The following is a 25,010-nucleotide window of genomic DNA, read 5'->3' on the forward strand; positions in this document are numbered from 1 at the left end:
CCATAGGGCCGTGCGTCGCCAGGTTTGTGTTGAGGGGACGGGAAGGTGGTGTCCGCGGCTCCCGGCTTGTGACAGCCCCGCTCGCCGCCGATCCTTGGGCCTGAGGCAGCCGCAGCACCAGGCAGACCATGGAGCTTGGGATAGCGAGGGTGCAGCGCCGTGCCTGAGGGAGGGCTGGGGCGGTAGCGCCATGGATAGCCGGTGCTATGGGTGCGCGTCCAAGTTCTCCGTCTTCAAGAAAGAGGCAAGTCCGGCTGCGGGGGTCAGGAACGGGCCGGTCCCGCGGGTGCCTCCCCCGCCGTGCGAGGGTCTGAGAAGGGAACCGGGAGCTGCTTCTCCCGCGCCGAGACACGCTTCCCGGCCAGCATCCTGGCGTTGTTGTCCTTGCTTACTGGGCTCTCGTGGTGCCTATTTCCGATATGTCTTCAGATATGAGAAATTACTGACCAAAATCCCAAAAAGTCGTTGAATGCCATCCCTCTAATCCAGGGTTCTGCCATGGTCTCAGACAGTTCACACACACACTTCGCTATACTATGGGCTGAAGTGGTGACTCTGCTCCCAGCAGGAGTTATCCGCTGGTGCTCCAAGGTTCTTGAGTCTCCATATCTTCAGCAGCAGGTGGTGAAACAGTTCTGTCACAAAAAATCAGCATAACCCCAGCATTATTTTGTGTGCCTCGGCGCGGGCACTGCTCGCAAGCGGCAGCAGTGCGGTGGCGAGGTGGTGAAGCCCTGTCCTGCCCCTCTCTCCTGTCTCTGCAGTGTGGCTGCAAGAACTGCGGACGGTCCTTCTGCTCGGGCTGCCGGAGCTTCAGCGCTGTTGTTCCCCGCTGTGGAAACACTCAGCAGAAGGTGTGCAAGCAGTGCCACGGAAAACTAACTGGGTAAGACGGGAGTGTTTCACCCAAAGACGGTTTGCTGCTTTTTTCCTTCAGTTTACATTCCATGTGGTGTTGCAGATTTCTGCAGGAAAGCTCTGCCTTCCATATGTGCAGGGATGCTGTCTGTACCCCAGAATCAAGACAGGACATCTCTGAACTTGTTGTTATATGAGCTGTGCAGTCCTAAAATAGGAATCAGGATTTGTTCCTGTTCTCTATGGTTGACAAAGTAGTTTAAAAGCATCAGGTTTAAATCTTCATGGTTGGACACTGAATTCCTGTGGACAGCTTAACTAGATGGGCTGAGGTTAAGTCACATTGTGTTTTTGCCCAGAAATCTATACAACTTTTACACTTCTGGCAGTCTTCTCAGATGTGAATAGTTGAGTAGCCTGACAATAAGGTGTTCAAACTGTTATTAATTCTGTGGGCACGCAGTGACATAAATCCTCCTTGTTGAAGGATCTCTGCTATGTGTGGCCTGAAGACGTAAAGTTTTGTAGCCTAAAATCTATAAAATTTTTGCTTTTAAAAGAAAACTTTAAAAATTATTTGCAAACCTAACCAGTAGATTTTCTGTTGAAAACAAAACATGTAATTCAGTATCAGCAGAATTATACACTTGAACAAGCAACACAAGAACACAGGTGTACACCAGAATTTATCTGTCAACCAATTCTTCTGTGTTCTCCTTTTTCTCTTGCATTTCTCTTGTTCCTTTTCCAAACTTTCCCTCTATAGCATGGAATTTTCACCAGCAAGGGGGGAATTTTCTGGCTCTGCAGGTGTCTAAAAGAGAAGAGCCTCATTAATGAAGGTCTTCATCTTCACAGGCTGCAGAAAACAGTGAAGGACATTATTCAGTCTTTTCAGTTTCGAAATTATCTGATTTCCCTTCACAACTTCAAAGCCATTAAGAAAACAGGGCCCCCTGTCTTGACGTTCCCTCTGGGTGTTTTTTTCTCATAATTTTACTATCACTAGAGAGCTACAGCACTAGAGAGCTACAGCAGAAAAACAATCTTCCCTGCCTGGATAGCAGGTAGATTATAGAATCATAGAAGGGTATGGGTTGAAAGGGACCTTAAAAATCATCTATTTCCAGCCCCTGTGCTGTGAGCAGGGACACCTTCCACTAGACCAGGTTGCTAAGAGCTCCATCCCACCTGAGCTTAAACACTTCCAGGGATGGGGCATCCACAGCTTCTCTGGGCAACCTGTTCAGTGTTTCACCACTCTCCAAGTAAAGATTTTTTTTCTAGTATCTAATCTAAACCTGTGCTCTTTCAGTTTAAAACCATTCCTCCTTGTCCTGCCACTACTTGCTCTTCTAAAAAAGTCCTTCTCCATCTTTCCTGGAAGTTTCTGGGAAGACCCCAGAGCTGAATGCAGCACTGCTGGTGGGGTCCCATGAGAGAGGAAGAGATGGGTAAAATCCCCTCCCTTGCCCTGCTGGCCATGCTGCTTTGGATACAGCCCAGGACACAGCTGGCTTTCTGGGCTGTGAGCACACATTGCTGGGTCATGTCCAGCCTCCTATTCACCAGCACTCCCAGCTCCTTTTTGGCAGGGCTGCTCTTGATCTATTCGTCCCCCAGCTTGTGTTGATACCAGGAGTTGCCCCAACCCAAGTGCAGCAACTTGCACTTTGTCTCATTTCACCTCATGAGATTCCCAAGGGCCCACTTCTTGAGCTTGTCCAGGTCCCTCTGGATGGCATCCTGTCCTGCAGGTAACACACACAGGCTGCAGTTCTGGAAGCTGCATATGTTGTTGTTCTTCATGCAAATAGCTTTCAGAGTTGAAGCCTTAGAGCTTTGGAAAGTGTTCCAACAATGTTGCACTCAGTCATTACTATGTGGGCCTCAGCTGTGATTTCTAAGAACAAATAAAATATGCTGACTAACTTACATAAGTGTCTGCTTTAGTCCCTCAGCCTGAACACAGCAAAGTAGAAGAGTTAGACGTGTTTTAGGTGTGTAGTGTTCAAGTGTTTTGTAAGATGTTATATAATAACTTTTGTAACACTTTGTTTTACTTTTATGTTATATAATTCTGTGTTTGTTGCATGCCCCAGCTCCTTCCAGAGAGTCCTGCTGCATGGCAGCTAATTACACTGGGAGTCTTACCTAAGTGCTCCCTACCTGCCCTCTGAACTAGGAGGTGCAGGCTGTGGGAGGCAAGGGTATTTCAGCCCCACCTTCTTGGGTCACTGGTGACCATATTAAGTCACATTCTGCCCAGATGCAAAACAACTGGACCAAAGTAGAGAGATGAAGGCTCCCGCTGTCCTGGGCAGCTATATTGTCTTAATCCCTTGCATAAGCTGATTCCTCTCAGTATTAGTGAGGTTAAGAAAGGGGCTGTACCAAGAGGTCAAGAAACACCTACTGATTCCTCTGGAGATGAGAGACTAGATGATTGTCAGTATTGTCAAGTACTGTTAGTATGTTGAGTTCAGAGAAATAATTTTTGTCTTTCAGAGAAGGATCTCAAAGCAGTTCAGCAAAATGGTCACCACCAGAAAACTACAAAAAGTGAGTTGCACTTGCCAAACAGTTCTTTCTACTGCAGATGAGTCTTTTAGGGCCTCCTTTTCCCCTATGGATACCAGCAAAAGTGGGACTTAAGGTGTGGGTGTTTGCTTATTCAGAGTTAGATTAAGGATGGACTTTTTGTTTTGCTGTTTAGGCTGTTAGTTTGTTTGAAGGGGTGGGGGACATGCTATTTTGAATAGACTCCTGAACAGCCACCTGCCTGCAATTATCTGTGGCTGATTAGAGTTGGCTTAGAAACAGGAACCTGGTGATGAAATGTTCCTTGTGTCTTGGGAAGTGCTGCCAAATGTGTCGTTCTTGTGAGCTAAGGTTTTCCTTACTCTTAGGAGTACTTTATTGTGCTGATATTGGAGAGAGTGTTTTCATTTCTGTTCTGCCATGGCATATTTCAGGTAGCCTGTTGGGTTCACAGAGAATGTTTTCTTGTCTCCAGGTTAAAATCCTTGTTCTCATTGACATGTGTTTTTTCCATCCATGTCACAGGCGTGTAGCAGCTTTTGAGGCCAAACAAAACCAGCTGAAAGACCAACAGAAGGCAGCTGCAAAATCCCCAGGTCGAGCAGGCTGCAGATACCAGGGGCTCTCAAAAGAGGATAGAGCTATTGCAGAGAGACTGGAGAGGCTCAGGGAGGAAAGGAAACCAAGTGAGTTTTAGAGAACACCATAAATATCTTGGGTGGGAACACCACTGTTTGGGAAACAAGGAATCTGGAGGGGGAGGAAAGGTGAGCTTTAAGTGGCTGTGATATTAGGGGGATGGAGGCTTAAAATAGGACAGAGCATCCAAGGTCTGCTGCCACTATGGCCAACTTCTACAATGATTTTAGATCAATGTTCCAGTTTCATTTTGCTTCTTGGGGTTTCTCTTGAAACTACTACTCAGTTTTGGAGCGGTGTCTTACCTGTAAAATCACTTCCTCATTTTCCATTTTTTGGGGGAAAAACCTGTGTCAAACCCACTTGGAGTAGAATGAAATTGACGTCTTTGGCCAAACTATTTTGACGAGGGTTTCAGTGAGTCATTGTCTTGGGCAACAGCAGTTCCAATTTCTGTGGGACTATATTCTGACCTGCCTTTTCTCACAGAGAAGGAAAAGGATTTTCATTCCAGTCCACAGCTGTCAGGTTCTAGGACTGCTTTGAGGTGCTTGCATGAGAATAAACTATTTTAAATGTTGTGTATGGTCTCTAAAAGGAAAAGAACACTCTTCAGAGTGGTTACCTGGTTATCATAGAATCATCGAGTCCAACCGTTAACCCAGCACTGCCAAGTCCACCACTAAACCATATCCCAAAGTGCCAGATCTACACATCTTTTGAGTACCTCCAAGGATGGTAACTCAGCCACTTCCCTGGGCAGCCTTTTCCAGTGCTTGACAACCCTTTCTGTGAAGCAATTTTTTCCTAGTATCCAATCTAAAAACCTCCCCTGGAATAACTTACAGCCATCGCCTCTCATCCGTTATGTGGCAGGGGAGAGTTTCAGTCTGATAAGGCTGGGATTGCTTTAGGAGATGTGGGACCAAGGGACTGAACTGGCTAAATTACACTCATTTCTCTGCCTGTCCCTAGAATCCCAAGTCAGCTGATTTTCAGATGACATCACGTTAATTCTTGTGTTATGGCTAGGAGATAAATTGTGAAGAAGGCAAGGACTTGGAAGAAAGGGATAGCAGTTAGCATCAGGGTAGTTTCTGAGTCACTGCAGTATGACCCTTCATTCACGTCAGGGCTGGGCGACGCTTTTGCTCAGGTGTTCAGAGTCTGACTCCAGAAAGAAATACAATTTTAAGGAAAAAAACATGTAGCTTTTCAATTTCAATGACAGAATAATCTCTTCCCTTGGGTTATTGTGAATTGCAGAGTCCATCCCTACTCAGGCTGAGATCGAAGCTAGGCTGGCAGCCCTGAAGGAGGATGGCCGAGGACCTGTTCCATCCACACAGGAAATGGAGGACCGGTTGGCTGTCCTGCAGGGTAGAGATCCTCCTTCCCAAGCTCCCAGACCTGTAAGCTCCCTCAGCTCTTTAGTCAGCAATTTATTCTGAGCTGACACAGTAAGTGGTGTCAAAGCATGCTCACCATTCTTCCTGCTTCAGCTTTCTTGTGTCCAGGTAGCTTTCTTCAGAAATCCTGATTGTGTCATTACTCCAGAAGCAAATCACCAGCCTTTACTCGTTCAAAACTTCAGTTTGAATGCAGCATGCTCCTTTATGCCAGATGTAGTTTGTGTGTATATTTTTAACAATAGATGCTAAGGTTTTTTACTCTCAACTCATTTATGTACATGAGTGGTCATAGTTTTTCAGAGCTGTTTGTGTTGGAGGCTTATCAGCCCTAGCTTCTAATTACACCTTCTAGTTGTTACTGCATACCAGCTGGGCAGAATCCTGTTAATTTTTCCAGAAATGAAAGCCCAGCGTGATTTGTCTGAGTTTGCAGATGAACTAATTGGATACATGCCTTGAAAGCCTGTAGGAATGATCTTGTCCCCCAAGATACCATTTCCTTCGCATTCTTTCAGACGCATGCCCAGCTGTTATCATAGGTTTTTGTGGAGCTGCTGGCTGGCACTGTTGAGAATGGCACTTTGTTTACACTGGAGGTAGTGGCAGAGCTGGGGTTGGGGCACAGCAGCATGTATTTCCACACATTCAGCACCCCTTTGCCTTGTTTGGGTGACTGCTCTTAGAGCTGTGTGCATTCAGCACCTCTGAAAATGAAGCCCTTACAAATCTTACACTACATAGTTGTAAACTGAGCTTCTCAGTGTTAGTGGAGGCATCTTTGTATACTGCTCCTATCTAGGGTGATCGTGCTTGCCAAAATTCTCCTTTGATTGAGTATGCCACTTTCCCACACTCACCTGGTTTCTTAGGTGCACCAAGCCCCGGATACCCGAAGTCTGGTCCAGCAGACAGATGACCTGTTAACTCAACTGTCTGAGGAGGTTGCCATTGATGGGCATTACAGACCAAGAGTTCAGCCTCAAGGTATCTGTTTTGGCTTCTAAAGACCTGTTTATGTCTAATAATCTATGTGCTATACTGAGAAGAGAGTTTGTGCCTCTCTATGTAACTTAACAGGTGAGCTGAGCGTTCAGTTTGTCCATATCTTCCTTTTATAATCCCTTGCACTGACCAAGAGCAGCTACCTGGCTCCTTGCTGGGTCTTGGAGTCTTTGCTTGGAGATAGTTCCTTCTTGTCAGGGTTGTATTATTCAGATTCTCTGTTTCTCTAAAGTGACTCCTCCCTGAGCTGTTGCTACTCCTAATGCACCTGTGCACTGTTACAAAACATCAGAATCCAGCATACCATTATCTTCCTGGCTGCATTGCCTTCTCTGTAATCTCACTGTAAGCCACAGATTAGCTCATTTTCTTCTCTTCATGTACGTGAAGATCCTACTGGCATGCCTTTTCCTCTCGTGATCCAGTTTTATGGAGAGCAGCAAGCTGCTCTTATAGCATTGTTTGTCATGTTTTCTGTGCCCAAGGAACATGGCTGCTGAGTCACCAGTGTGTTCTGTGTGTCTGTCTGCAGCTGCTAGTAGCCAGAGTTTGAATGATCTCAATCGGGCAAGTGAAGATTGTGTTTGCCCTGCAAATCTGAACCCAAAACAGCTAGAGGAAGAGAAGAATAAACTGTTGGCAGAAGCTGCTGCTGAGCTGCGGGAAGAGAACACTAGGCAGGAAAAGATCCTACAGGTTGCCAAGAGACTGGCAGCACTCAAAGGCGAGGACCCAGAGAAAGGTGGGTAGCAGATGAGAATACAGTGCCAAGAGAGGCATCGAGTTGCTGTGACAGAGTAAATTCTTTATTAGTGTTTATCCATTTAATTCTTCTGTTCTGCAAGAAACAGACTGAGATTTGGTTCTGTCTGCAAAGTTGTACAGGTTGGTTTGTCATGAAATCATTATGAAAGATCTAAGTTGAGGGTAAAAGCTGGGACTGTAAGGTCAGACTGTTTTGTCTTGCACCCTTCTTTGGGATAATTCTAGCATGCTCTGATGAGGTTAACAAAACTTTTAAAAGTTAAACTCTGGTTTTGGTGGGGATCTTTTCCGACTCTATTCCAAGTATTAAAAATAAACAGTAACATCCTTTATGAGGAACCTGCAACTTAAAAGGTCAGGGCCAGAATGCCACAGCCAGCTCACACCACAAAGAGTTGTCTCTGGTACATTAGTGTGCACAAGGCTTGAGGCAGGTGTGAGTTACAGTCTCACATTTCTTACTCCTACAGTTACACTGGAAACCTATAAGCTCCCTGACAGTGATGAGGAAGTGGCTGAGGAGGAGGCCATTCGCCGAGTGCTGAAACAGGTCAGAAGTGGCAGCTGTGGCCTTGTTTTTCTTCCTCTTGATTATGCCTTGTGTGTGTGTTGCCTGGTGAGCATACAAAGGTTGTGTTTCTGTTCCTGAGAAGAGTTTCCTTCCTTTCCTAGTGCTTTTGCAATACTAGCTCCCATGGGCCATTCAACTATTTGACAGGCAATAGAAAACAATACTTCTAGTCTGTCACACTGTCTTTCTCATTCGTGCTTAGTGTCTCCTGTGGTCTGCATGTGTCTCCTGTATAACCACACTTTGCTGGTACTTCCTCTCTTCTTGTTCCGTGTTTTCCTCCAGCCAGTTAGAGCATGGATGATGAGATATGTGCTTTGTAGCTCAATTTATGCCTACATTTCTCCTCAAAATGTCTCTGAATTGTCTTGCAGGCAGACCTGAGCTCAAGTTTGTCTGATATGTCACATGTGTGTGATTAGCATGATGCTGAGGGCCTGCTAGCTGCACTGCAAAGCAGTGTGTGTGTGAGTGCAGGCCCCTGCTGCTGCAGACTGTCCACAATGGACACACAGTGTTCCGAGTGCAGAGCGAGCTTACATCTGTCTGGGTAACACCAGCTGCATTCAGACTTGTAATCTCCTGTTACTGCATGAGAGCCACAAGCACAGGAGGTTTAGGGCCTAGAATGAGGCTCACAGCTGTGTTTGAAGCAGGAGACTTCTTGCTTTGTGTTGTTACCAGCTCACAGAGGAAGCAGCCCTGGATGAAGCAAGTGGATTCAACATTCCCCCAGATCAGACCACCCAACCAGGACCCTCACAACAGAACCTGTGCAAGCAAGCAAAGCAAAAGGTCAGTAAACTGGTTAGGATCTCTTCAACTGATGTGTGGAATGATCCAGGGTGTCAGGAGAGTACAGTTCTGCAGCAGAAGTTTGTTGTATCCTAGGCTTGATGCAAAAAAAAAAATTAAATAACCAGTTTCTCCAGAGCTAACAAGCCAAGCAGCTTCTGCAAGGCTGACCAGCTCTGAGCTCAGCTGTGAATCATCCTTGTACTTACAAAAGGACTTGTTCCCTGGAAGACAATTCCTTTCAGTCTGGTTTTGTTGAATGTTACAGAGCTCTGTAAACCAAGAGAAGTTGGAAGACACCTCACAATATGGACATTAGAGAATTATTTATATAAGATGAACAAGGCCATGGTCTAGTACTATACAATCTGAACCAGAGTAAATGGGAGGTTTACCAGTGCTTTCAGCATGTGCAGAAGAGAACCTCTAGATAGTATCCTACTCTTCATGTTGTCATATAATGTCAGAGGAAGGAATTAGTAGCAGGATATCCTATGCGCAGAGCAGATTCTGACCTACTGTGGAAATATATACATAATCTCTAATGTATATTGCAAGAATTAAATGCACCTGTGACTCAGAAGCACCTGTCAGGCCTGCTCCCAGTGGAAGAAATTATATAATTGTAAACATTATCAAAAACATCCATCTCAGGTATGACACCTTGCATTTCTGGGATTACTGATGCAAAAGATAGTGTTAGGAAAAGATTGTGTCAGGAAGCTGCCTTTGCCAGTGTCCAGGCACAATGCCTCAGTGTGTTTTCAGCTCCACAAGAGTTCTCTAAGGGAGAAGGAGGCCATAGTTGGCTGTATGGATATATTTAGATTATGATTTCATAAGATCTTTTTGTCCCAGCCTCAGGTATGAATGAATAGTAGGGGTCTTTTGGCAAAGCACTTCCTTTGTCCCACAGTTTTCTTCCCACAACAGGGAGAAAACAATGCCCCCACCTCCACATTCCTTTCCCTTCCCACATAGCCCCTTTCAGCAAAACTGTTTGGTCTCTTGCTTTTGCAGCAGGAATTGTCACATGGTATTGTTCTGGTGCCTGCCAGAATATCTGAGCTTTATGCCCTTAGCATGCACAATGTGGGTGTACATCACTATAGACACTAAATGAGGCTGAATACCTGTTTACATTCCAAGCAACATAGATTTAAACCCAAATTCTAGAAAGTACCCTTGGGTTTTTATTTGACAACTAGATGCATATGGAGCCTGTCCCTGCACTCTGGGCAAGTTCATCTCACAGACTTAGGATCAACACAGAGGAAACTGTGGATTATGGGACAGGTCACTGTGGCCAGCATGCATTACAGTTAAGGTCCTTTATTGCCCGTGCTGGGCTTTGAACTCTCTGTCTCCTGTTTTCTATGTGAATTAGAGCCACACTCCAGCCACCACAGCTCTTGCAAGGGCAGAAGATAGTGATGAGGATGAGTTACCCTGGTGCTGCATCTGCAACGAAGATGCCACTTTGCGCTGCCATGGCTGTGATGGGGACCTCTACTGTCAGCGCTGTTTTTGGTGAGTCTTGTAATTCCTCTGGGTCTGAGAGGTGGTCAGAGGTAAGCTTGGCCCCCTTTGTATGTTTTTGTCATTAGGCAGAAAACAGGCATTAGGAGGCAAGATTTGAGGAATCCAGATTTGAGCTGAATGCTAGTTGTTAGAGAAACACAGTGTGAGATCAGTAGTTGTCCCAGGCTTCAGGGACTAAACTGGTCCTAGGCAGAAATGCTTCAGTGCATGTTTGGGCACTTTGTCTGAGTGTTCTCTGGAGCAGCTGATAATGCTGCATTACGTGGGATGGGATAAATGATACCATTGTTCAGTGACTCCTATGGCTTGTTAATGCCATTGATGGATGACCTAGGCTGGATTCCCTTAAAGGGGGAGATCACATAGTATGAATTCCTGAGGGTTTTCTTAGGTTGAGACTTTGCAATCCTAAACCATATGAAAAAATTCTTTGTTGAAATATGTATGTGTGAGCCTTTTTTCACCAGTCAGGCTAGTGAAAGACTTGCTGCAGCTGTAGTCTTTGTTTTTAACATGCGTTGCTTGATTTTTGACAAAATTTTCATGTCTCAGATTTGGAGGGTTAATTCATTTGAATTCAAAGTTATTCCTGACAGGTTGTGTGACTTCATTTTTTTTCATGCCTCAGAAGTATTGGGTAGTTGGCTGGGTTCTCAGATTAGTGCTGGATGACATTAAGACAGCAGGTTGCTGAAAATGTGGTTGGGATAATAAGAGATGCTTTTTGTGCATATTCTCTCATTTCTTGCAAATGTATTTGTAGGGAAATGCAAATGCAATGGGGGAAATCCATATAAAAATGTTCAGAAAATATATGACTGGCAGTGTTAGATAGTTTTGTTCATATGCTTTGTTTTTAACAATCTGACAGCAAACATCAGTAAAAGCAGATTTAACAGTCTGGCAGGTGAGTGTATCATCCACACACTGCAGATGCAGGCTTCTATCTTACTCAACATTGCCTGCTCCTGAGCATGCTTAAGACAACTGCCAATACACTGCATTATTTTCAGTTATTTTCCAGAGTTTTCTGGAAGAGACTTTCATTTTGTCTGTTGTCACAGTTGCTAATGTCCCTGGAATCACAGACACAGTGGTGAAAATGAGCCATGAGTTACATGAATCTCTTCAAGAGGAAAAGAAACAGAAGGAACTGTTGTAATTTTCAAATCCAGCTTACAAGGATGAGCAGACCTTCCCATAAAGCACCTCAGAAATTTCTGTTGCAAGCAAATATGTTAAGTAGTTAGTCCACATGGCTGCCAGTCAGGTCCTCACAGCCAACCCTTGGGATAAGTTTCTGGTTAAGCGGTGCTGGGAGATATCTTGTGCCGTGGCTAAGGGTGAGTTCCTGGCCTGGGTATTTACTTCTGACTGCACTTTGTATTTGCTTCTTAGGGAAGGCCATGAGGAGTTTGACCTGAAGGATCACCACACCTCACGCTATCATCTTCCTTGCAAACAGAAGTGACCACACTTATGGGCAGAAGAGGAGCTGGAGAATGGGAAAACAGAGGAGCCGGCCAGATGGGAAGAATCTAAGTGGATTTGCAGCCAAAACGGGTGATGTTTTGGACAGTTAAAGGATGTGCTGTAATTTGAGAGAGGCTTGGAGGGCGTGTGACTTGGTCTTCACAAATACACCTGAGAAATGCAGGGTTTGCTGTGCATGCTTGGGGATAAATGAGGACTTGATCTGTGGAGGTGGATACAAATCCATAAATACAGATGGTAAAACAGTGTGGGTAGCAGGAAAGATGTGTGTTTAAAACAGTACTGACTGGCTGATAAATAACTTCCTGCTTTTACTAACAGCTTATACACTGGTTCAACAGGCAGCAAAACACTTTGTGCTGAGAAAAATGTCTGCATTGTGATCACGTGTGTGATGGGAACTTGCAAAGCATAATAAAAATAATTTACAGAGGCCTGTGGTTAAAGTCTCTCCTGAAAATGCCTGATAGCCCTTAACAAAGTGTTGGTTTCTTATAATGGTATGTTAGTCCTAGTGTCCAGCAGCTTAGGGAAAGAAATGAAGAATAGTGAAGTCATCAAAAATGTTTCTGTGGCATGTCTGGAAAAGATGCAGGGCAGTGTTGCTCACTGACATGAAAGGAAGGATCCTTTGAAAAGGTAATCTGCTGCTGATAGTGTTGTGGCCTGCTGTGGCTGTGCCAAGGTCATGTCATCTGTAAGAGCAACATGTTAGTCCGAAAGAGTTGTGTATAAGTCTGAAAGCAGGATTTGACTTTGTTTATTATTTGGTCTCCTGGTAGGATAAAAATGTTACCTGTGTGATGCTCTTCATCTGGTTAGGAGAGAAGCTCAGTTGCATATGTCCATATCTTTCCTGGGAGACAATCCAGATGCAAGTGGCACTTGCCGGTGCCCAGAACACCCAGAATTGCTTCAAATATCCAAGTAAATTGTCTGTAAACATGCTCTGTTATTCCATCAGGATGAGCTCTTTCCAAATAATGTGACTTGTGAGAGAGCTCTCTAAGGCTGACAAATTCCAATTGCAACAAAATAAAGGATTTGCCTTTGACAGGGAATTTCCAGTGAATCTTGCCTGTCTGGTTTGACACTGCCACTCCCTGCTGTCTGCCTTGACCTGGAGGAGGTCAGTGCCTCCGAGGTGAAGTGATGAAACAGTGTTTACCTGCACCTCTGGTCAGAGGAGAGCAAATGAATTAAACCACTGTTGAAGATAGGTTTCTGCTAATGTGTTGCTCTGGATCAGACTCTTCAACAAAAACCTGATTCAAACAATGTAGAATAGTAATTCTTTAGGTTAACACACTAAAAATGGCAAGCATATCCAGCAGTGCCATCAAAACCTTTTCTTAGGAAGGGGTGGCAAAACCTGACTTCTGTGGAGGATCTTCTTTCTCCTGGCAGCCCTTGCTTCACCAGTGCCTGTCTCCTTGGGACAGGTAGATGGGAAAACTACTTGAGTTGTTCTGATGCAAGAGCTCACAATTAACCCTGTGACACACAAAATTTAAGTAAGTTATTTAAGTAAGCCCTGAGGAACTTGCAGTCTTAAAAATCAAAACAAAATGCTGTCCTTTATTTATGTTATCATAGGAGTGAGCCTTCTTCATTGCTATTTGACATGGATAATTAGTCTGATAGTAAGACAGCCCAGTTCTATCTGAGATTAAAGCCTTCATGTTTTATGTGTAGAGGGGGAGGTGCAGCTGTCTGTTCTTATTTCTATCCTAAATTGATCCAGTGCTTTGGGCTTCAGCCTGTGTCTTCCCCAATAAGTTAAGAGTAATTTTGTTTCTTGATTTACAGCTGCTGGTTTTTTCAATATCTTAGTATGAGCTGGTATGATACTTGCAACATTTTGAATGCTTCACCAGCCACAACAAAATTTTGAGCTCCCTTGCAGCTAGGCAGCCTCTGTCTTGTAAGCCCTGCCCTGTTCACATCCGTAGTAATGGAGCAGGTTGCAGCCGGAAGCAGTTTATTTAGATTCCCAAATTGGTTTCTGTGGGGCCATCCCAAGGAATCCAGAAATGCACCCAACCCATTACCTGAAATAGAACTTAGTCACACATGGAAGACTCTCTTCAAGTCATACAGACACAAGCTGCTGGTTTCCCTGCACCACTAATGGACATTTTTGTGGCTGCTGCACTTTCTGCATGTAATGGGGCATTTTAGTAGTAGCCCAATCACTTTCCCCTGAAAAGCCATTCCCACTGTAGCTGTTGCCTCAGTGAACTCCATGTAGGAGGGGCAGAGGGGTATCCAGATGGGCTGTCTGCAGGAAGCAGACCTAGCTGAATCTGTGTTGTGAAAGAGGAATGCTGCATAACCTTTAAGTGGGCAGTGCACTCTTAGCTGTGTTACTCCCTATCCTTGTCTTTGAAAGGGTGCTGGTAAACAAAGATACTGGTAATCAGTCAGTTCCTGACAGGCCAGATCAACTTCAGTCATGGCTGTTCAAGGACAGAAGACAGCTTGGCATCTTCCAGAAAGAGATTCAACTTGTTTGCTCTTGTCTTTGTAGCAAGTCATGAGGGATTTTCTTTCCCCCTCATGTGAATTATCAAATGTGGGCTCCACTCCAACAAAAATTCAAATTAGAAAAGCTCATGAACTTTCATACATTGGGTTATCTTGGTATAATCAAGAGGGCAAAGTTCCTTTCAAGCAACATTCTTAGATAGTATCTACATACTTATGCTAGTGGTGGTGCTGAGAAACAGCAAAGCTAACTGGAAGATGTTTGTAACAAAAATTTTTCAGGCATTGCTTTTTTATCTATCCTTGTGGTCTGGTGTGAGAACAGCCAAAACGCAAATCAAACCAAGTGTGATTTACTACTGTTTAAGAACGAAACAAAAAAGAAGTTACTCTGATTGCATTACATTGCTTTTTCTTTGGCACTAGTGAGCTGAGAAATCATCTACCACTGGCCACATGTTGCCTTGCTCCCCTGATCTCAGTGTGCTCCGTTGAAGTGCTCTCAGGTATCATTATGTATCAGAATTCCTTATGTATCAGAACCAACTGCACATGATAGGGTCTGCAGCTTACTCTTTTCCTGCTACTTGCAGTATAAGCAGAAAGTCAACTTCAGTCAAGCAGAGTTTTCAGAACCTGCTTTGTCTTTGATTCTAACAATGTCTAACTTAAAGCACAGACAAAAATTCTTTTTGCATCACTCCATATTGAAGAAATACAGAACCATTCCCAGGGGGTAGAAGCTATTTCTCTTGGGCCAGAGGAGTGGCATGTCATGTGTTTGTGCTGTTGCAGCTCAGCAGAATAAAACAAAGCCTGTTAGTGGGGTATGTAAGTAATCTTGTGAACTCCTATACTGCTGTGCTGTAGCTAATTGCATCTCTAGTTTAGGACACTCTCCTTATGTCCTTTCCTGTCCACCTAGCTCTTCCACCTTAACTTCTGTTTGATCCTAGTCTTTTTTTACCAGTGCTCAGAGCTTTTTGTAAATACGCTGCTTTCCTTTTTCCAGGGGTATGTTACATGAGTCTTAGCAGGTGTCATCCATAAGCCAGATCTGCAACCATCGCAGGTCTGGATTTAACTTTTTGTTGTTATTTTACTGATTACGCTGAGATTTCATGATGGTAGGCATGTCCCACTAGCCCTTTATTAAGCCAAAATTGGCGTGTTCCCAGGGCTACCAAAGACATATATTGGACCTGATAAAGAAAGACCATTTCTCCAGCCTAGTGGGTGAGGTTTAGAACATCTTGGAGCAGCCTTAGAACAAGACATGGGGTCCATGGCTTGCCAACTTCCAGTCAGATACAAGAAAAGCATGTGAAAGGAAGCAGGCATCACAGTTGTTACTGCAGCTTGGATTTTGTCTTCTTAGAGGACACAAACTATAGTTTGTTCACTGACAGCTGGAAAATAGGAGGGAAGAACAAGATAAAAGTTATCACTCTGCTACTGATAAAGATGGAAAGACTAATGCATTTAAGATATTACTGGTCCTGTCCAAGAATCCTTGTTTGTCTTTGTTATCTAACCTGCATTCCCCTCTGGTTCTGTAGTTGGTCCCTTCTGCCTGGCTCACCAAACAGACAAAAGATTACTTAAAAGCTGGCCTTGAATGTTCTGCTCTGTAGGAGCTCCTCTGCATGTGCCTCAGACTCATCTCTTGTGTTTGCGAGTGTCCTGGTTTGAGAGGAAGTGAGTTTTTAAGATGCTGTGGTCAAACCAATAGGTGCTCAGATTTGAATATTGGCACCTGGTGTGGCCACTGAGGACATGGATATGCCTCTGAGAACACAGCGGGGTTAAAAACAGAGAACTCCCAGGGGGAAGCTCTCTTGGGTTCCGTCTGTGAAAGAGGTCAGACTCCTCTGCCCAGCTGCGGGCTGGGCTGGGGAGGGGAAGCCACAAGGTCTGAGTGAGGTAGGCCAGGCCTGGAACAGAGAAGGGAGGTGAAGGCCCCTTCAGGATGAAAGGGTGGAGGAGCCCTGAGAGACATCGGGCAGCCCCCAGAGAGAGATAGAAAGAGAGAGCTTGGGCCACCTTGAAATTCGATATCACGTGTGGGCAGCATGGCTGCTGGGAAGGAGAAGGGGGGTGGCGAGAAGGTGCCCAGCAGGGCAGCGTGGGAGTTCAGGACAGGTAGAGCCTGATATTTTAACCCTTTTCTTGGATGATGGAAACCTTACAAATGCTGATCCTCCTGGAGCTGAATGAGCAGAGAGATAGAGATGGAATAGCAGGAAATAGGCAAGTGTGATGCAAGTTGGTGCAAGTGAAAGATGTCCAAGAGAAGCTGAGAAGAATCCTAGGTGGGAGGAGATGATGGAGTGGCCTTTGACTGGACTTTTCTTGTATAGCCATGGACAGAACCATTTTTCCTGTGACACAGAGACTGCATTTAGGGGGAGGCAATGGCTCAGAGCCAAGAGAGTGCAGTGATGTGATGTGAAGGAGTGCGTGAACAGAGACAACGGGTGAGGAGGGTGGTGGTGCCCTCGATCTTCAGTGAAGGAGAGGATCTCTGTTCTCGAGACCCCTCTCGAGAACAGAGTGGGGTGAAATCTGGGGGGGACAGGTGTCCCAAAAGTGACACCTGTGCTCTTTTGGAACTGGACAAAGCACCCTTAAAAAGGAAAACCCTAGAAGTAGCTCTGGTCCATGCGCATTGGTGAGAGCACTGGGCATGGAAAGAAGATGTCACAATGGCAAAATGTTCTCCAGGCAGTGCCACGTGTGACATGGAAGCACAAGAGGTTTCAACTGTGTTTCCAGGGGAAGCCTATGGTACAAGAGGGACTCCTCTATTCTTGATGAACTGAGAATTGATTATCTGAAGGGTGGTGATGGACTGAGAGTTAGTGATCTGAGGGGTGGTAACTGAATTGAGAATCCAAGGTTTTATCTTACTATGATGTATTGGAAATTTGGTGGGGGGAGGAGGAATGTTTGGAAGGTTTTCATCCTGAGTTCTGTGTGTTTCTTTTAGATATTGTAGGTCAATAAAGTTTTTTTTTTCCTTTTATTCCAAAGCTGGAGGCTGCTTTGCTCTATTCCTGGTCACATCTCACAGTAGACAGCAGGGAAAATGTATTTTCATGAGGGCACTGGCATTGCGCCAGCATCAAACCATGACATTTTTGGTTCCCCTGACTGGGAATCAAATTTTGGGCAAGTGATAAGGTAAAACTGTGAGATGGGATCAAAGAGGAATAAAAGCAAAGCATGTATTAGGTTAAGGTGGATTGGTAGTGAAACCTTGGGATATAGGTTTTATTGTTTTAAGTAGAAGTTTGTTTAATGTAATTTTGATAATAATTTTAGAAATGTGTGTTCTCAGAGGCAAAGGGTGGAGTGTCCTGGTTGAGAGGAGGTGATTTTTTGGGATGCTGTGGGCAGGAATCAACATAGGGACCGGGCATAATGTGAGAGCGCTCTGCCTAAGCAATCAGCCTCCATTTGCTGTCTAATTTCCTAGTCACATGTGTCAAGTTACTGACTTGCTGAGAGGCTGGATGTAGTTTCCTCTGTATTTTTCCAGGCAAATACTAGTTGTAGCCAGAAGAGTTTGTGCAGTGACGTACTGTGTCCTACTTCACTGCTCATTTGTGAGACCTACCTGTCTGCAAAAGACTTGCTCCAAGATGCTCCTTGAAGGGAAGTTGGGAGCAGGTATTTTTTACTTCAGTTTTTCTTTAGAATCTAAAGAGAGAGCAAAATCAAGCAGCACATGGCTGGTTTTCTCTGTTTTAATATAAATAAGTCTTTTTCCAACATGTTTTTGAACTAGGAGAAAAATCATTCCTCCCAGACCTTGTTCCTTTAGAAAAGGCTTGTAAGATTTAAGTCTTAAATTCCACAAAATGGAAAAAAAATAGCCATTAGCTGGAGCAGCTGTTTCACAGACTTCTCCTTAAGTAGACCAGGTGCACCCAAACTATCATATATTTTCTGTCCAACCTTCATAAATAACAGAGGCTTAGTAAGAGTTACAAAGTATGTGCAATGCTGTAGAGTAAGGTACACCAGTAACAGGCAGGAGATCACAGTTGGGTTTAAGCCAGACTGAAATGAGGTGCAGCTTAACAGCAGCTGATTTTCCATGTTGATGAATGAGTGATAACCAATGCCTTGTTTTCCTTGCAGTGGATGAAAAAAAGAAGTCTTGATGAGCTCCTGAGAATTGTATTCAGTGCTCCTTGGCCAGCATGGAAATTCCTAGAAGAATCTAAAGGAGGGACATCTTGTCCTGTTCCTCAGGTTAACACACTCTTTAAGAATCAGGAAAATGTACAATCTAGCTCTCTGTGTGTAGATCTGGAAGGAGTGGAGACTTCAAACCATAGGTACAAAGTTCACAAACTTGGTGAAGCTTCTCAATAATAATAAATCCTAAACATCCTCAGAAGTTCTGTTGCTGATCCTGGTTTTTGTCAGGAAGATACACGTTTCCTTGTAACCAAAGCTGGGTTTTCCAAGTGAGCAAGGTCATTTCTTCTGAGGATTGGTGACTCTTCGGAGACCTCTCAATCGACTAAGCAATTCTGTGATGAAGTCCTACAAGAAGAGTTGGTTGAAGAAGGATGTTGTATTAATTCCAGCACTCACCAGCCCAAAGCGTACTGTAGCGTTTCCATCATTCCCACATTCACCCTCGCATTGAGCAGATACCAGAATTTTGACATATATTGAGCAAATCTATGTTTTAGCATAGGAAAGGAGACCTTGTGATGGATGAGAAGGGTCTAAAAGCTCCTCCCCTTTCCCTGTCTCCTTTGGAACAGCCATGTTTACTTTCTCCTCAGGAGCTAGCCTGACCCTTCTTATCCCAGATACCTGCTTTTCCCACCGTGAGATGACCTCAGGATGCTGTTGTTCTCTTTTAGGTTCTACTGCTTCCTGTTGCCACCATAACCTCCTGCCCACTTCTGCTGCCCTCCCAATCTAGGGCAAAGCAAGCTGTCCCTCTTGTTGAACCAGTAGGGCTCCATGTTGTGAATTGCAAACCATCCTGGAGCTGTGCCAGTTCTACAAGGAAGTGGCTGGCAGAGAAGAGGTGGAGCAAAGCAAGTAGGACTAATGATAATGTTGACCAGGGGTTGAGGACAGGCAGAGCAGATAGATGAGCAGTTAATGGAGACAAACCCCGACTACTTTGCTGACACAGCCAAGGACTATGAACTAAACTGGCCTATCTGGTTATTCCAAGCAGAAGGCAATGTGACTAGTGCAAACTTTACCCTCTGCATGGCAAGTAACATCACCATAAAGAGGTGTGCAGCCTTTCTCACCCAAAGACATGGCTACATGTTCTTGTGATTAGGCAGGGTCACTGGAAGTATTGCAGCTTGTTACCATTTGTGCTGTGTGGAAGCCCAGCGTCCTCACTTGGGTGATCAGAGGTTGCTACAACATGCTCTGGAAGTAAATGCCTAGGATCATACCTTTCTTTTCAGTCAGTCCTTTCAGTTTCTTGCCTGCCTTCTGCAGTGAAACTGCTGTGATCTTTCAAGGGGACTGGATTCAAGATCCCCAGGGTGAAAGTATGTGTTCTTGCCAACAAGGCAGCAGTATCTGTATTCAGCAGGTACTGTGCTGCCCACAAGACACTTTCCTGGCTTCTGACTTAGCAGAGCAAACTCTCTTCAGTTACTGCTCTGGGAATGTGACATTCTTGCCTCAGATCTGACATTCAGACACTCTGAAAACTATTTCATATTGCCATCTTTGCTGAAACCCCTGCTAGGAGAGTATCTGTGATGATTGCTAACGCCCGGTTTAATTTCAGTGATACTAATATTGATTCAGTGATTGAATTTCAGTCATGCATTCATCTCATTTCCTGTATGTTCAGCACTGCACAGCCACATCGGCTTGACAACACGCGGAGTCTGATGGGTAATGTGCAAGCAGCATTTTCACAAGCAGTGCACGTGGCTGAAGCAGTGATGGGGACCACATTTTGCACAGGTGTGCAGTGCAGCAAAGGACCCTGTGTGGTGCATGCACACAGTATTGCCTCCAATTGTCTGGACATTGTGGGATTAACTGTCTAATTCAAAGTAAAAACTTGCAAAGTTACATGGGGGAAAAAAAAATGCATGTTTAAAACTAACCTACATGGCCACTGCTCAGCAGTTATCTGCCCAGTCCAACCTAAGGACCATTCTACATCCTTGTCATTCATAACCCTAGAGTGTTTTAAGCTAAGAATGCATTCAGTTAACAGTGTAAAAAATGGTTATGTGAGCTATGTCACTGTCTATGGCTTTTCTACACTGAGGATCAAATAGCAGCTCAGACTGATCAGCTTAGGATGTCTGAAACATGGAAAGAACTTCCTCTGATTGTAAAGCATATTTTCTTATTTATTGTAGCGCTCTGCCTTCAGCTCATTCATGTGCATATGTAACTTTACAATCACAGAATAAAGTGGCAAACACCTCCCATTATGATTAAATAAATCTGCAGCCTGGTAGTGTCTTGGCTACTCAGCCAAGCAGCAGCAAAGACACTGTAACAGAACAGTGTAACATGTATACATGTAAATTTATATAGCGCCTCACTCACCTCTGTGGGGCTGGAGCACTCATGGAGGATTTCCTAAAAAAATAAGGAATCAGCATTTTAGTATTTTATGAGTTGATGTAGTTCTCCCCTCCCTACAAAAAGGAAGGCACAAGAAAGCATCATGCAACACTACAAACACCTATTATCTACCCCACATGCCACTAGTCTTTATGAAGAGAACTTCACTAACTTAAAATCACCAAGTCCCTCTCTCTGACCTGTAGTTTTATTTTCTGTTCTTCATTAGGGACCTCCAGAAGATCTTCAAGATCAATTTGTGGTTCAGGAGTTGCTGCCTCTGTTTCTTCCCTTAGCTAAAAGGGAAAAAAGCCACCAGAGTTAATTAACCTTCAGACTTCTAAGAACTCTAGAGACCGTCTTTAAAGAACTAAGCAGCTGAGTTACAATAAAACTATGCTGCAAAGTTGAGGTCAAGATATAAATCATCTCAAAAAAGGGAGGTTCTTGTAATGAGGACATGGATTCCAGCCCCTTTGTGGTGTCTGCTACAGCCACACATCCTGACATACATATTCTTCATCTTTTCCAACCACTGCACTGCTCTGGGATCATCATCCATCATTGGAAGACCATTTCAAGAATATCAAACAGCAGTGCCATGTATACCAGCCTGTGACACCCTTCATCTATGAAGAATTCACCAAACAGGACTCTAACAGGCTCAATCTTAGAGAGGCATAAATAATAGAAGGAGATTTTTGGGTTTTTATACTAATTACACTCACCTACTTTGTATTTATACTAAAGCTTTTGGCAGTAATGGAGAGAAAATTATGCTGTTGAAAGACCTAACAATATTTTGCCAGCTTTCTCTAATAGATATGAAAGGGATATAATAGTCTCCTTTAATGTAAGAGGGACTCCAAGTTTTGGTGACGAGTGATAATCTTGTACTGCATGGGGGTGTTAGTTGGAAACATTTGTTCACTCAATCACAGACACATTTTAGCTTCACAAATCTCTGCATGGAAAGCAGCCTGTGTTTTTCCAGTGTATTTCCAAAATTAATCTTTCACAACACAACACTAGAGATATTTTGACATAGTAATCAGTAGAATAAGGATACTGGGTGAACCGCACAGTTCCTGATTGCCAGGTTGTGGCATTTATGGATGTGTATAACATTAAACATTAAAGGCAATACTTACAGGAAAAAAAGAAACTTTTCCTGAGCAGTCACTGATTCTAAGCCAGAGAGAAAGTAGAAAGCCCTTGTTTCACTTTGATACACAGCTGACTTAAGAATAAATAATAAACCTGAGTTAAATATATTGCTCTGTGACCCACACAGTATTTCTTCTTAAAAGTAATAGTTTTCATGTGACTTTTTAGAAGACAGGTGACTTTTTCTGACTTTTTCTCTGGTTAGGGAGCTAAGTAGGCTGGGAGGGTGAGATAGGGTATGAAATCCCTGTGGTTTTTAGTCCTAGTGTGGATGCTTTTCTGGATTCCATATGCAAGGAATCATCTTTAAAATCAGTCTTAGTTTTGTTGCTAAAAAGCCTTGTGACAGTAAACATCATAGCATTCCCTGCATCAGGAGATGATGTTTGAGCTAACCTTGCTGTCATTTGAATCTCTGGAAGACACCCAGGAACTGTGCACTGCCAAGGGCAGGTGGAGCAAAATAAGAAGTAACAAAGAGACAATTGTAGTGGAAGTTGATGGATACAAGGAAGCTCAAAGAAGCAGGGCAACTAAATAGTCTTGTCACAATGCACAGAGGAGAGCAGGACGACCTGCTGGGCATCTCTGTGATTACAAGTAATTTACTGTGGCCCATGTATGTATTTGAAGAGATCCTGTTAACAGTCTCTGACCTGGCACAGCATTATGTTATGTAGTTCCTTGTAGCAAATCTCTTATGCTGGCCTGGATACATCAGGAAGCAGGGAAATCTGTTTTGCTGAAGAAATACTAGCAAGGGCAATGCACTGGCAATCTGTTCCTGTAAGGGCATGGCTGGGTTTCTCACTTGTGCCTGCTGGGATTTTGCAGTAGGGAAAATGAATCCCCTTTGGGCATCTGCTCTGATGACAGCAAACAGCTATAATTCTCTGGAAAACAGAACTGAACATAAACTGACTTTGAAGTGTAAAGGTCTGTCTCTGTACACTTCAGCAAGTAAGAATAGCACATGGATGACCCCATCTTGGGTCATGTTGCTGGTCATACCAAGTGCTTCTTGTCGGTCTCGGAAAAAAAAGTGACAAAAATCTAACTCCTCAAAACTGCAGTAATTCTCCAAAGGGCAAGATGTTCTGTTACTCAAAGCAGCAGCCATTCTCCTTGCTTATTTCAACAGTCAGGAAAAGGACTCTGAACTGAGCTACCTACTCCAGGGGATGGTCCTTTAAATGCCAGTGCAGGAATGGTTGGGAAGCAATATTGTCACTGCCACTCTTCTGAACAGCTTTCACTCACTAGGACTACCATGCTAGCACTTTGCTGACACACTTAATTTTGCCTGACTGGGTCTGCTGATAACTTCTGCTCCCATGTGCACTGTATAATGTTTCAAAATTCATTATCAAGAGGCCTAAGATACAGCTGAGAATTTCTTACTATCATTTTAATAAGCTATAGAAAACAACTGGAAATTCACAACTAACTTTAGGAGATTAGTCCTTTTTACTGAGCAAGCTGTGTTTAGGAAATCTAAACCAGTTAACAGAACAGAAGCAGTAATGTACTAATTTTCAGAGGAGCCATGCATTTGCAGCAGAAGGCAGGACCTTTTTCTCCATATTTGTTTTCTGCCTGTTCTTTGCATAAGGCATAAATTAAAACAGAAATGAACTATTCTTATCTCCCAACATGGCACAAGAATCTGGCACATTCCCACACAAATATCAAATACACAATCACACAGAAAGTCACACAGAGAATTATTATAATAATGATTATAATAATAAAAACCACAGCAATAACAATAAAGATAGACTTAGAAGCAGTTCCTGAAGTCTGGGTCTTCAGCTGTGAAGGTGACATCATTCTGTAGCTCTCAGGCCCAGAAAATCAGCCTGAGCAGGGAAAAATTTCTCTTACCATCATAGCAAGTAACACGAAACCCACCATTCATGACCTGTTCTAACATGTCCACTTCAGTGTTGATTGCAATTTGAAACTGCTGATGCTCAGAGCAGAAGACTCTAAAAAATCATCAACTCCTATTTCCTTGCATCTCAAAACTGTGCTTAACACTGCACTGGGGTGTAAATACAGAACACAGGGCAGAAAGGGCCTGGCAGTATCTTTAGTCCATCCCCATCCAGGACATAAATAAGTGGTTTTACAGAATTTGTTAAACCCATCTGTGTCATCTGCTGAAGATGGAGATTCTCTGTGAGTCAAGAAAGATGTGTTCTCTTACTGTGTCAGCCACTGCCCTAGAGAGAAAAGCAAAATCCTTAATCAAGCTATTTAAATGTGTTTAAGATCATGATGTACAATGAGGAAAAGCCTTTCATCTTTTACTGTACCGCACTCCAAAGGATTATCTCAAACACAGAAGAACAGTATTGCTTCTGAAAGCACCCAGCATATAACTCTTATACATCTAAGGACAGAGGAATAGAAGCGATAGTACAGGGTTAAAATTTCAATATACCCAGGTAGTGATGGAACTTGAATGTCACTAACCCCATGAAAAAATGCAACAGCTGAAGTAAGGACCTGTTCCATTCAGGTGCTGTAGGCACTCAGGATCTCTCCTACTGGGACAGCTCTCAGGCAGGCAGGAAGAATTTGGAAGGGACTGTTCCTGGTGCAAAGGGAAGCTCAGGCAAGGGAGACAGCTCTGGGGATTGGTGAAGATGGAGGCATAAGATCTATACATTTGAGCAAAGAGGTTTTTTCCCAATCTTTCCTGTTGCCAGTAATGTGTCCAGATTCTGCAGTTACAGATACAGCACATTCCAAAATGTCTCATTCAAACAGCAGGTAGAGCCTCACTGTTGCATGAAAAAGGAACAGGGATACACTGACCACTCTAACCCACCTAGCCTGGATACTGCTCACTGCAAAGCCACTCATCACATGGAGTTCAGCAACAAGAATCATCCTGGGTTTATACATCTCTCTAGGCTGCGCTACTCATGCTGAGCAACAGCTACACCCCCTCAGTGGGTGCAACTCCAGGCAGTTCAAAGCCAGTTGGATTGCATCAGCACAAGCTTCCCTGCCTGCCGACACACCAGTCAGAGTGCTGCAGAGGGGCATGGAGATACCTGCTGGGAGTTGAAGACAAGGAACTGTTTCCAGTGAAATGGAGCAAGCAAACCTCTGTGCCAGCACACAAGGCCTCTAGATCC

At 43.9% G+C, this 25,010-nt stretch overlaps 2 protein-coding genes across 4 annotated transcripts in view; one reads left to right on the plus strand and one right to left on the minus strand.

The window, feature by feature from the left end:
• The first annotated feature begins 27 nt into the window (after positions 1-27).
• Positions 28-18,514, plus strand: ZFYVE19 (zinc finger FYVE-type containing 19). 3 transcript variants are annotated; one of them, XR_009486927.1, is made up of 12 exons: positions 269-621; positions 765-886; positions 3,367-3,420; positions 3,925-4,085; positions 5,305-5,450; positions 6,320-6,434; positions 6,985-7,194; positions 7,688-7,767; positions 8,473-8,583; positions 9,971-10,113; positions 11,524-11,688; positions 18,253-18,514. XR_009486927.1 is itself a non-coding variant. In XM_059849456.1 (11 exons), exons 1-11 carry the CDS (start codon positions 191-193, stop codon positions 11,594-11,596), a joined length of 1,269 nt encoding a protein of 422 aa, XP_059705439.1. In that variant the 5' UTR covers positions 28-190; the 3' UTR covers positions 11,597-12,052. The 3 variants fall into 3 exon arrangements, 2 of the variants coding, with proteins under 2 accessions (XP_059705439.1, XP_059705438.1); XM_059849456.1 differs by lacking the exons at positions 269-621; positions 18,253-18,514 and adding an exon at positions 28-244 and having other exon boundaries at positions 11,524-12,052; XM_059849455.1 differs by lacking the exon at positions 18,253-18,514 and having other exon boundaries at positions 11,524-12,052.
• The window catches only part of PPP1R14D (protein phosphatase 1 regulatory inhibitor subunit 14D), a 13,120-nt gene continuing 6,528 nt past the window's right edge, over positions 18,419-25,010 (minus strand). Inside the window, exons 2-4 of the mRNA XM_059849457.1 lie at positions 20,895-20,990; positions 20,677-20,709; positions 18,419-18,663 (exon numbers count right to left, since the gene is read on the minus strand). Coding sequence (XP_059705440.1) covers positions 18,595-18,663; positions 20,677-20,709; positions 20,895-20,990 — 198 coding nt within the window. The 3' untranslated portion in view covers positions 18,419-18,594. The remainder of the gene's footprint in view (positions 18,664-20,676; positions 20,710-20,894; positions 20,991-25,010) is intronic.

This window comes from Haemorhous mexicanus, chromosome 6 (genome assembly GCF_027477595.1).
Source record: "Haemorhous mexicanus isolate bHaeMex1 chromosome 6, bHaeMex1.pri, whole genome shotgun sequence".
NCBI classification, from domain to species: Eukaryota; Metazoa; Chordata; class Aves; order Passeriformes; family Fringillidae; genus Haemorhous; species Haemorhous mexicanus.

Coding starts and splice junctions, on each gene's coding strand:
- ZFYVE19 (XM_059849455.1), top strand. CDS start 499: ATGGTCTCAGACAGTTCACACACACACTTCGCTATACTATGGGCTGAA. Junction 4,086..5,304: donor CAGGGAGGAAAGGAAACCAA/GTGAGTTTTAGA, acceptor TGTGAATTGCAG/AGTCCATCCCTACTCAGGCT. Junction 7,768..8,472: donor TTCGCCGAGTGCTGAAACAG/GTCAGAAGTGGC, acceptor TGTTGTTACCAG/CTCACAGAGGAAGCAGCCCT.